Raw genomic sequence first — 13,024 nt, 5'->3', positions numbered from 1 at the left:
AGGAAACATGTCACATATGAAGTCAAAACATCTCTGGACTCTGCTGTTGTTAGTGCGCTACAATCCCTAGCTCTTCAGTTACCTTTATTGATATCTAGGTTATTGTTGCTTCAAAAGGACAATGTATTTTGTAAAATTGTAATGTATGACTTCAGGCTGTAGGTAGCTCACAGTTAGTCTACCCTGTGTCACAACGAAAGACATCACAACACATTATTATTTTTGTACATTTTATTAAAACATTTTCAATTATAACATATGACAAATATTCAGGCTAGACTAACATTTTTCCCACTATCAAACCATAAAATAGTTACCTAGTGTCCAACACACCTGAATTATGACAACTGCATCAAGAGTTTTACATTCAACTCAACATGAAAAAAAAAAAAAAAGTTTTTTTGGGACATGAAAAATCAAGTCAAGTGTTCATTATAATCAAATGTTTTAGATAATACTGCAATGGAAAATAAATTTGATTTGAACCTAGGTCAAGAGTGTTATTGACAATCAACTGTGCATGTTGACGGTGTCTATTACAAGTGATTTCAAATCGTTTTGTTTCATGTTTCACATCATCGTCAATAGGCCCTTCACTGTGAACATCCCATTAACTGACAGCTAGCATGGGGTGGGGTTGTTACGATTTGAAAATGTTACCCTACGATACTGACACCAGGCAAGTATCACAATACCAAGTAGTAATATGGCAAAGAGTACGGAAAACTACATGCTGATTGATATGTGAGTAGTAGCTCTTTCACTGATATTCCTATATGTTTTATTGGGTTCTTTAAAATTAGGACACTAGGACATATCTTTTTTCAAATTGCAATGCCTCCAACACAACTGTCTGTCTCATAAATTGTGATATTTACAATACAGTGCTATGATACTTAAAAATTGCTGGTATCACAAGTATCATGAGGGGCTTGGAGCAATGATAGTACTGAAGTATCATGCAAATGGGAACAATAAATTTGTCTGTTTTTGGCACAGGTATCATCCTACTCTAACAGGGAGTGCAGCTTTACTAATGAGCAATACGTAAACAACATCTTGCACTTTTTTTTGTGTGTTGTGTATCCCTCCCTTAGGAATGCCAAGCATACTGCTATTTTCTTCCCTCCGCTGTTTGACCATACCATGAGGGATGAAATTTTTTATAAAAGGAGTGAGAGACAACAGGGAAAGTTTCCAGAACAAGGGTCGGGGGCATCAGTAGTCATCAGCTGCAAGAAAGAAACAGAAGAGCGGTTATATCCACATCTGCCACTCAGCCTCAGAGTCCACGAGGAAGAGGAGCATGCAAATCCGCTTCCGATACAGATCATCATGCAGGCATGCGGTCACACCAAGGTGGTCTTACTTTCTATTGTGAGGATGCAGGTGCTGGCCGCTGTGCCTCTGCTGTTGACAGCCTTGCACATGTACTCTCCCTCGTCCTCCGGGAAGGTCTCCGGCAGGTAGAGGCAGTACGTCTCTCCCCTCTCTATATACTGATAGTCCTCACAGTCCTGCAGCATCTCCCCCTCGAACCACCAGGTCACCTCCGGCTTGGGCTCCCCGGTGATCTTGACGGTGAAGCGGACCGGCTCGGCGTCCACCACGGACTGGTTCTTCAGGGGCTTTTTAAACCACGGGGCCCCCGACCTGGCGTGATCCTTCTCGTCCTCGTAGGCCGCAGAGCCGTTGATGATGCCCCCCTCCTCCTCCTCGTCATCCTCCTTCTTCTGCCAAGACATGACACAAGACATCACAAACCATCGCCATGCAGCTTTCATGCATTAGAATGGGTCATGCACGTGTCGGCCACAGTTTTTAGCAATAGAAAAAAAAGCAGGGAGAGAGATTTACTTTTTGGAGGGCAGCGTCAATCTCCTGCTGCTCAAACTGCATCCTCTGCAGCTTCTGCTCCTCCACCCTCCTCTTCTCCTCCTCCTCTCTGGCTTTGGCCATTTGTTCGAACCGGGCCCGCATATCCACCTTCTGCTTGAACGGTGACTCGTCAGGCTTCGCTGGGTTCGATTTTTCTTCCTCATCCTCCTGAAAAATACAGCGCTCTCAATATGTGACACTGAGATAGTTCTCCGATGGGATTGTGTTTAAGTTAGAAGAGTGCGACCATGTTAGTGGTTTGTCAATGCTGTCTGAAGAAAACCTGTATCTTCAAAAAGTTACATTTCAGGATTTTAGAAAACAGACTTATTTGCCAACTGATGACCAGGGGAATTTTGAATGTGCTTAATGGACTCTAGGGTCATAAAAGTTGCTCCACACATAAATGACCATGTAAACCTTCAGTTCAAGCCAAAACATGAAAATCAACTACATTAGAATCAAAGTGAGAGTGAAGAGTGAAGTAGAGACGAGAATTTTCGCTATTTTCCACAAATCATGCTTGTAAAATTTGTTCCTGAGATCCTACAGTTTTCCCTTGAAGAGTACATGTGCTCTTTGAAAAATAGGTCCGGGTGCTCATACCTCCTGGAACCTCTCAGCTTCCCTCTCTTTGATTTCCTCATCAATAGCCTTCCTCCGTGCTCTCTCCTCCTCGATCTTCTTCTGAATCTCCTCGTCGGTCAGCTGCTTGATCTTCTCAAACTTGGACTTGAGGTTCTTGGCCTGGATGGAGCCGGTCCTCTTGAGCTTAGTCAGCTCCTCATACTCTTTGCTTACAGCATCGGAGCTTTCATTCACTTCATCCTATGAAAAAGAAACCAATTTAATTGGTGAAGCTTTGAGGACACCATACATGATGGGAAAATAAATTGCATACCAGGAGGTTCAATGTAGAAAATTTGAGGACCCAATCTGTAATTGCAATATAGTGCCCCCTGTTGTAACACTGGAATTTTATTATTTATTAGATTTTGATACAGGGACAGACAGTATATGACCCCTAAACACTAATTTGGCATGTGTTTGCGGCTGTAAAAGATGTGTTCACATTTATGTTTTGCAAACACTGGAGTGGGTAAAGCAGACCTGCATTTTCAGTCATGACCTGTATAGAAAGTTCCACTAAGCTTACAAGTCAAAGCCATCAAGAACTTATGTGATGAACATACGCAGAATGTAGATGGTCCACATACATTCCAGACTGTATCCTTAAGACTGACCTCTCCCATCTCTTGTCTAAGTTGTTCAAACTCCTGCTTCTCCTGCTCCATTTTCTTTTTGCGCTCCTCTGCTTTGCGTCTCCTCTCCGCTTCCTCCTTCTGCTTCAGCAGCTCCTCAAAGTTGATCTCCAGTTTCCTGGGGTGCAGCGCCTCCTGAGACTCACTCTTCACCATCCCTTGCTCCTCATCTGGTACCTGCACACACATGTACACAGACAGACAGCTATGTTAGGGGATGAATTGACTGGCTCCATCCAGTATTAGGCCCATGTTGGATTACCAACACAATACCTAATGGGATCATCAATGTTATCTAAGGCAGTAATCACTTTATCATAGAGCAGAACAATCTAGGCCAATCTCATTTTGTCAACACATTATCACATCAGCCTATCAGTATTATCCAATTGGGTACTGGCTTCAATTTATCAAAGAGCAAAACAATTCAAGCCCACCTACTTACTCAACCTTAAATAAATTATTAAAACCAGGCCAAAACGAAGCAGGAGCCGTTTCTTGCTGTTTCACACAGCATTAAAAAACAGCATTCAAGCAAAAAAAAAAAAAAAAAAAAAAAGCAGAGTAGCCACACCATCATCTGGATACCTTTCTGACCTTTGTACTTACAGTGAATATAATAGTAGCATATGGACAGTAGTTGTCTCCTCTCGTTATTTTAAAAAACATTTGAAATTGAAAATATCTTACTTTTCCATCTCCATATGCTGACTTTTCCTGATCCAGGCCAGGGCTCTTAAAGAAATAATTTGGAAAAGCAGTGCAGGTGCACCGTTTGAGCCCATCAGAATAATATACGAGTCCATCAACAAATATGATTAATTCACATCCAATTGGAATTGCCAAATGTTAATATTGGTGTTAGTTTTGAATGCATCAATACTGGGTTGGTCTATGTGGTCAGATGACAGTAATGATCAAGCAGATCATTATAGGCTGCAAGAAATCATAAGCAGCTGATATTTGTTTATAATGTTTTTAACTAACACTAAAATAAATTTTAAGCGTAGCTGCAATGAAACAAATATAAAAATATATATCTAAGGTTTGCATGCGTGTGTGTGTGTGTTTGTAGGTATGTATAGTGGCAATCGAACAACAAAAAAGGCCACTTGAGGGAATTTGAAGGCATTTCCAACGCGTGGTGGTGCAAAAAATGAGGTCTGCCATGGAATATGCGTTTGACACTTTATTTATATATATAGATTTAAAGTCACCTACAAAGGCCGGGTGCACTGAATGAGTGATATAAAAACGAGCTCGATATGAAACAAAACAAAAAAAACCTAACAACACGACAGGACCAAAAAAGCACAGGCGCCCACACACGGTTGAAAAACTGTGTGGCTTCCTCAGTTCCTAACTCCCTGCAGCACATCAAAATTGGCTACAACAGTATGTATGTGTGTTCATTTGTTTAATTTAACCTTTTTTTACCCAGGTTAGTCCCTTTGAGAGTAAGGATCTTTTTCAGAGAGGAGAGCTGGCCAGCAGCACAGCAGCAGCACATCAAGTTAAAGACAGAGCAACACTAGCGTACTTCTGACATGTTAGTGCTTAGCCAGATATGTACATGCTGTATGTTTTCATCCAGACTTACCATGCTCTTGCGAGCCTCGGCGAAGAGCTTCTTCTCCTCCTCCAGCCTCTTCTTGGCTTCCTCCTCTGCCTTCTTCTGCTCCTCCTCTCTTCTCTGGCGCTCCATCTCCTCAAAACTGACACACAGCTTCCCCGGCTTATCGCCCTCCAGGTTCAGCATGGCCATCAGCACCTCGTCATCTTCATCTACAAGCTGGAGGAGAACACAAAGGCTCAGCTTCTGGTAGCTCAGAGTTGACTGATGGTGATCAGCTTTTGTCAGTTTTCATTTCACTTTTCTAAATGAGGCTCTCCTTATTAGCGAGACAAAATTACTGTTTGCACTGAGGACAGCCACTCCAAATGTAAGCTAAATATCAGATTTCAGTATAAATTCTAATGATGTTACTATTGGATATGTATGCAAACTGAGAGGGCTTAAATTCTAAGACAATTTCTCTGTGTTCACTTCATTATTTTGTATTGAATATTTATATTTCACATGGGAAGCATATTGACCATGCTCTTCCTGGCTTCGGCGAAAGCTCTTCTCTCCTCCTCCATTCGTTTCTTGGCCTCCTCTTCTGCTTTCTTACGGACTCCCTCCACCCTTTGCTTCTCCAGCTCCTCAAAGCTCAACCTCAGTTTTCCAGGTCGGACCTCGTCCTTCTCTCCCTGAGCTTGCTGACCGTCCTCCTCATCTTCTCCCTGAGAAGACAGAAAAATGCCATCAGCACTACTTAACTCAGTTTATGTTATCAACAGTTCAAACGTCAAATTTCAATACACAACAAAAGCGCATGTGTCACGTGTTTGTGAAGTGTAAATGAAAACTGAAGACATTTCTCAAGCCTGAAGATGTTTTCAACACTGTTAGCAACTTTGTAACTCTCACTTGTTGGAGAATAATCCATTAGTCTAATCTCTAAAGTGATAACAACAGAAAGTTACCTCTGCCTTTCAAAACCAGGATACATGGGAAATTAGATTGATTATAAAATACTATACATGTCTTAAGTTAGGATGAGTATCTCCAAAATGTGTTGACATTGTGTATTGCAAAAACAAAGTGTTGTTATAAAATTTGCAGCTTTCCAAGACCCTCTTGGAACTCCTGATTACCATTTCCAGCTTGGCCTCCTCAAAGGCTTTCTTCTCCTCCAGCAGGCGACGTTTGGCGTCCTCCTCCGCCTGCTTCTTTCTCTGCTCCTGCCTCTCCTTCTCCAGCTCCTCAAATGTCATCTTCAGCTTCCCAGGAGTCACCTGCTCCTTCTCTGCAGCTTTCTCCTCTTCGTCCTACAGCCACGAGTTTGAGGATACGAAGTGTTAAACATTTTCTTCCTTTTCCTTCCTCCACTGTTTTTGGTGTCTTTTTTTATTGGCCTTTATTGATTAATAACTGTAAACAGAGCTTATAATATATTTAATTATTTACTGTTCCTTTTATGTGATTATAGGTGTATGTTTATACATATATTTGCATATATCGGTCTCATATACAGTATATAGTTAATATATTTTGTCCTACAGTTGTTATGTAGCCTACATAGTATTTTTTTTCTTTCCTGATGTTTATACGTTTGTTATGCTGCTGTTTTTGTGTTTTGTTGTTGTATTGTTATTTTTGTCTAATAAAAAAAAGTATTAAACATCAACAATCATTATGTTGGTTGCTAAAGGCCCAGGACAATCTAGCTTTTAAAGAGAAATTGAATATCAACAACAAACACGGCTATGGGAGATGTAGTAGTGTCTCTAAACACAAACATGCGTTGGTATTTGTTTCCCCTCGTCCAACCTGCTGAGTCACCGAGCGTCGCTTGGCGTCCCTGAAGGAGCGTCTGTGTTCATCGTAGCGTCTCTTCTTCTCCTCTTCTGCCTTCTTCTGCAACTCTTCCTCACGGTTCTTCTCCATATCCTCAAAGTTCATCTTGATTCTGCCTGGAGGTCGCGATGACTTCGCCGGCACCACCCGTACCAGGATTGTGTCATCTCCATCCTGGAAGGTATATGAAGGATAATGTAAGATGGTGTAAGGTATTAAATGGAGTAAGACAAGCATAAAATAAAAAATAATAGTGTGAAAAATACAAGATATTGGCAAGATGTGGGGTTGGAAGGCCTCTGAAACAGAATTTAGACACTGCATAAAACAAAAACTTTACATTGGAAACAATACAAATTAAATTGTTTTCCTCACACACATTGACTATTCAGTGGTAGAGGGCAAAACACATTAGATGTAGGTCACTCACACTGCATACCCACAGACAGACTGAAGATAAGAGTGTATGGGTGGGGAGGGGGGGATCTGTTGGCCTGATGGTCACCATTTGCAGTAGGTCAGTGTATGAGTGTCAGTCTAAGATAGGAGCGTCTAATTCAGTCATAGCAAGGAGGAGGACTGGAGCTAATTTAGTCAGTGGGTGGTGTGGGAAACAGTTGCCAGTCGCATGCTGTCTACACCTGGCAGTGTCTGTGGTCAGTGTGTTGGCCCAGTTGTTTCTAGATCACCGAGTCAGTGCTTCGTCAAATTTGAACTGGGCCGCTTTAATACTGAGACATTAGCCAGCTCTGCACAGCAAGGCCAAGTAGGGCTTTGTCAGGGCTGACTCAGTTTGTAACACAAGATCAAAAGCATCGTTCAGTTTGTTTAAAATATAGCCAGGCGGTATATAGGCAACATGGTGCAAAGAAAATAGTACTAGGTCAAGCAAGAGGATGGGAATGTGGCATACTGTAAATGTTAAGTGCAAAGTAAGCAGATATGACTATGTAGATTTGTAGATTTTTAGAGTATCATTACATTTCTGATTTCTTGAGTCTGTGCTTAATTTAGGCATTAGAGTAGTGAGTGAGTATGGCAGAATGTGAATGACATATTGTAAATAATGAGTCAGCTTTTGGCTTAGCACCCTTTAGCACACACCAGGGTGTTTAGGACTGGTGTTGTTGATGATGCTCATTTAATATTTATAATTCTGTCTTTACAACTGCTGATAATGATAAAACACTACAGTGGTATAAATATCCAGGGATATGAAACGACTTGTTAACATACAGTCAAAATGAAAGGCTGGATAAAATCACCAATCTAGTTACAGTGTCTAGTTAAAGTTATTTTTATACAGTTGTTGAATATTGACAACATTGATATCATCATTATTAATTGATTGCATTGAACAAGACCAGAATCAGGGCAAGGAAGTGACATGTAATTGCCTATAATTGTCTATCTGGAACAAGGATAATTACGTGACATTTAACCAAGAACTACACTGTCTGAAAGTATAATAGACTTAAACACTCAATTAATTTGTTACTGTCTGTACTATGGAGATGTCTGTTTGGAGACTGACTCTTGATAAAATGACATGTATCTGCCATCATCCTTTAAATTACCAGAGGTCCTGTACTCTAAGAGCCAATGTAAGCTATCTTTTTAGCTAGAGTTCCCATGCTGGCAACACTATTGCTGGTTTTAGACCTACATCCAGCCTCCGCCAACTGTTTGGCTTTCAAATGGCACTTAAAATAACTCAGCCGAGTGGCAGCTGAGGATTACCTGAATGATTACAGATACAAGTAAGCCATTCCCTCCAGAAAGGCCGTGGCTAAACAATCTAGACGCGCTGTCCCGTTTACTGTTTGCTGTGGCCCCACACGAAGGAACCCCCCACCCCAAAGTATACATACCTCAGCAGCTTTCTGAGCCAATTCTTTTTGAATCTTGGCTTTTTCCATGGTGTCCTGGGCAGTCCTCCTCTTCCTCTCGCCGTCCATCTTCTTCTTTTCCTCCTCTTGTCTTTGTTTCTCCATTTCTGCAAACTTCCCCTTCACACTACCTAAGGACCCCGCAGAGCACAACACAAGTCGTCAACATCGGTCGTGTTCCTCTCAACATCCTATCAGACCGCTCACTGAATATCCAGCTCCCCTAACCCTCCCATCCCCCAGCATGCCTTACCTGTGATCTTGGGGACGTAGGATTTTTCTACCTTGGCCGGCTTCACCTCCTCTTCCTCATCGCTGGAGGCGAGGAGTTCTTTTATCTGTGGTGGATCAGATGGACAGTGTGGTGAGGTTACGGTTTAGCTGGGATCATCTGCTTTGCCCCTCAGGAGCCATGCTGGTCCCAGCAAGAACAAGGGCCTAATCCCTGCTAAAAGCTGGGTCATGTGACCCGCAGGTGGGTTTTTGATTGGAGCATGTTGTTGTGGCACGGAGAGGAGATGAGCGTAGGTGTCCGGTCCTGGCGAGCTGCGCTACGGCCACACACACAAGGAGGCTGTTCTCTCTGAGTATCACTGATAATCCACTCACATCACACCGCATCGCAGCATTTATTTTACCACAGTGACTGTTGATGCAGAGCTTGTCTTAAGAAACAGACAGGTAGCAGTCACATTCTGTAGGTTATTTTCTTCAGTGTGCCTAATGCATATTAACTGGGTTAAAATTACCATATTTAAAATACCAGTCAAAAGTTTGGACACCTGCATTTTTCTTTATTTTTATTATTTTTCACATTTTAGAATAATAGTAAAGATAGTATACAGTAAACAAACCAAAACTATCTTATATTTTAGATTCTTTAAAGCAGCCGCCCTTTGCCTATGCCTATGTATGAATTTCTTTCCAAAGCCTTTGCAAAGGCAAAGGCTTTGGAAAGAAATTCATACATAGGCATCAACTTCACTATTTATATTTGTCTAAGAAACAAATTTCAAGCATTTAAGCATAAGCTTTAAGATAATGAAAATTCAATCAGGTGTGTCCAAACTTCTGACTGGTAGTGTTTATATCAAGCACAAACCAAAGTTGATTATTATATGAAGTAATCCAAATAATTAATTGGTTATTTATATGAAACACTGTGTGGCTGATGTCTTTGTTGCACTGTGGTGTGTAGAAGACAGTGAATTGTCACACCAACCGGCGGCGCTGTCACCCGGTCATGCCTCATCATGCCATGCAGGTCACGGTTGCGGGTTAGTGGGGTTATCAGTCTTTGACCTGCTGCTTCCTGCGGCCCCACTCTCTCTCCTTGACGTACTGCTCCTTCCTCCTCTGCTGCTCGTCTTTGTTCCTCTGCCTGCTGCGCTCCTCCCTGGCCTTCTGCATGGCCTCAAACTTGTTCTTCACATCCCCCTTGTCCTTGTTCAGTTTGGGCACGTAGCTCCTGGCCACCGGCTTTCTGGATCTGAGGAGTTTCTATGGTTGAACAGACAAGAAGGATAAATAAGATGAAGTTATTTCGCAGCAGGGGGAAAAGGCTTGTGTGAAGAGTAAGATCCATAAGGAAGAGAATCATATAACAAATCACAAAAAGGTTATAAAATCACACTCTATCACTCTTGATTTATATTCCTGTCTCACCTCTTGTTTCAGTGCCACATCAGAAATATTCTGTGCTTCATTTGTGTCGAGAGATGCATCATCCCCCTCCTTTGTGTCCTGTGTGACGCCATTTACGGCTTGCGATTCATCATTCTTCTCTTTGGCTCTGTGTTCCACACCGTTAAAGTGTGCCTTGTCAGTCTTATCGCTTGCTTCATCATTCGCGTTGTGTGTCCTTATGTCTTCTTTGTGTGACTCCTCCACATTTTTCTCATTCGCTGCATCATCTTCACTGAGCACCACATCATCTTCCTCGTTTGCCACATCGTCTTCCTCGTTTTCCACGTCGCTCATGTCATGTTCCTGTTCGTCTGCGACATCATCCATGTCGTGTGCGACATCAGCCGTAACCTGTGCCACCTCAGTCATGTTTGCGCCACAGTGACAAGTTGACCTACAGGTTCTTCAAATGTACCTGCAAAGCAAAGGCAGGGTTGTAATGTTACCATGTTGTCTTATTACTTTGGATCCTAAATATGATTAGAGAAAGTTTTGTCATTATTGGTTTTATGCACAAGTCATCGATTGATCTGCTTTATGCTTACAGCAATGGACAATGTAACAGAAACAGGTAATAAAATGACCATTTGACAGAACTTTACTAATTTACTGTGGAATAACCCATCACTTTTTTTTCTTTTTGTTGAATTTAATATGATGAGTTATCAGATGCATGTCATTTCAGCTTCTCCCTGTTTGTTTCTTTCCCTTCCAGGTCTGTTGGTGGGATTTGTTTCTGTGACAGACACTTCTTCACTACAGAGTTAGAGGAAGAGAGAGCTGCTCCACTTCCCAGTATGTTGAGACAGAGCGCACCGGAGGCCTGCTGGACTCTAATTATAGCCCACTTGTGTGTCCAGGACATGTGATCGTGGCTATTTCTGATAGGTGATAGGCAGTTGGCTGGAGCTCAAGTTGGCACCCACATGTCGCCCCACAGACCCTTGACAAAATGGCCAGACTTAGAGCGAGACAATTGGACTGTTAGTCATCCATCACTAAAACTGTTGCTGTTTATCAGCGCTCTGAAATACCTCTTCTATTCAGCTATGAAAATGAATTTAGAAACTCTCATCATAGTGGGATATGACCTTGCTCATGAGGAGTTTGTCATTTCAGTGCCATACTGTATAGGGGCAACAAGGAGTAGCCTAATGTAGAATTATGTATCATGGAGTAGCTTGTCTTTTTGCCCAAAATCATCACTTATTGCCGTTAATTGTTTAATTTGACTGAATTTGTAGAAGCAAAATAACAATAAAATTGTTCATTCATGAATAGGCCAGTACATCTTGTTTGAAGTTGAAACCAAGGCCTCAATTGACCTCATGATACTTATTATTCAGTCAATGAAAGGTGCAGTGATAACAGGATGCCTGGAGCTTATTATCATCATTTTGTTTTCTCTGATCCCTAAACCTTTAGCTTAGATCCTACTTTGCCATTCCATTCACAAAGATGAGTGCCAAGACTGAAGGTCAGAAGATTGACAGCACAAATTGACTGTTGTATCAACTGGCAAGCAGCCACCTGCCAGTTTCCACATGCAGCCGTCAGGTTAGGCTTCAGTACTTTATTGTGGTACAGTGATGCCGACCCAAAAAAAACCTGACAGTGGGTTACTAACTAAATAATTTTTCATAGAAACTCCTTGGTACTTGAATGGTATTAACTTGTTAGGAATATAACTGTGTTTCTGTAAAGGCTGATATTAACAAAATTAGCTATAAAAAAAAACAAAAAAAACAGCAGATATATGAATTATTGCGTTTACATGCATCACTATCTGTGTCTAGCTATAATATCATGGTTGGTTATAAAAATAGGTTAAAGTACAAATCTTCATCTCTCTGATTTATCCTGCAATATGACAATGGCACATCTGGTAAACAAACACTGATGAACCACTGAACCGTCTCTGCACTGTGAATCAGTGAGTAGTGATTTACTATCATATGCTTCTTTATTTAATTATAACTCCATATTCATAGTGCATTTTTAGATAAAGATGTTATTTTCAAAAATAAAATCCGGATACTTTTCTTGACCCATTTCCTGCAATAATTTTATATTAATAACTTGAACTGTCATATCATCTAACCCTATAAATTTAGGTCTGGCGAGTGAAGTCCTATTTCTGGCTGCCATTATGTACTCAGCTGGCACAAGATATCATGACAGTGTGTGTCCAAAAAAAAGTTTTAAAACTGTGTGTGGCAAAGCTAGATGTACATGTTCATTTACCACTCTGCTAACCTTATGGAAATCAGAAAGTTAAAACTCCTGTATGCCTAATCAAATATTGTAGACTTAAGTAATTAAGTCTGACGTTACCTTATGCAGCCTTACAGAAAAACAATTCCTGTAATAAATTAGAAAACCTTGTTTTACAAATCAGTGAAGATATTCTCACTATCACAGACAGCGTTTAGGCATAACTAGAAGCAACTTTTCCACAAACTCAACTTGACCTTGCTCATACTGATGAACAGACTATTTTTTACACTTCTTGTAAGGTTTTACAAACCATTTCTGTCTACTTAATACAAAAAAATGACAGTTTACCTTTTTAGTGCGCTGCGGTCCTCTTTATTCTCATAAAAATCCTTTACGTGTATAAACCAGAGCTACTGATACACGCCAAGCGGACAGTCCAGGACGCTCCACACCGTGCGCTGTGCGGCGGCACCAGGTCGACTGGCTGAGGTTACTCATCGGTTAGCCGTTTCCATAAAAGTACCGTTACTTTCTACCGGATACCGCATTCCTCGCGCGCCAGCGGCAGGTTCAGCTGTTGCCTCACACACGCTGAGCCCCTTTGCAGTCACACAGCTGCAAATATAAAGTTTAGAAAATGCCTAAGGAAAATCACTATGATACTCCTACAGGTACTCACTAATAGTGAG

General features: G+C 41.3%; 1 protein-coding gene across 1 annotated transcript; it reads right to left on the bottom strand.

Annotated features, from left to right (window-relative positions):
* Positions 1-338: 338 nt before the first annotated feature.
* On the bottom strand, positions 339-10,487 carry nexn (nexilin (F actin binding protein)). Its single transcript, XM_078285741.1, has 13 exons — positions 10,098-10,487; positions 9,735-9,932; positions 8,686-8,770; positions 8,415-8,563; positions 6,517-6,717; positions 5,841-6,014; positions 5,238-5,426; positions 4,741-4,932; positions 3,123-3,317; positions 2,485-2,706; positions 1,858-2,004; positions 1,370-1,733; positions 339-1,232 (listed from the first exon to the last, which is right to left on the bottom strand). Exons 1-13 carry the CDS (start codon positions 10,485-10,487, stop codon positions 1,219-1,221), a joined length of 2,520 nt encoding a protein of 839 aa, XP_078141867.1. The 3' UTR covers positions 339-1,218.
* Positions 10,488-13,024: the final 2,537 nt, after the last annotated feature.

Source organism: Centroberyx gerrardi, chromosome 9, assembly GCF_048128805.1.
Source record: "Centroberyx gerrardi isolate f3 chromosome 9, fCenGer3.hap1.cur.20231027, whole genome shotgun sequence".
Taxonomy (NCBI): domain Eukaryota; kingdom Metazoa; phylum Chordata; class Actinopteri; order Beryciformes; family Berycidae; genus Centroberyx; species Centroberyx gerrardi.
The sequence above is the reverse complement of the archived record's forward strand: the minus strand, read 5'-3'. Positions and strand labels throughout refer to the sequence as shown.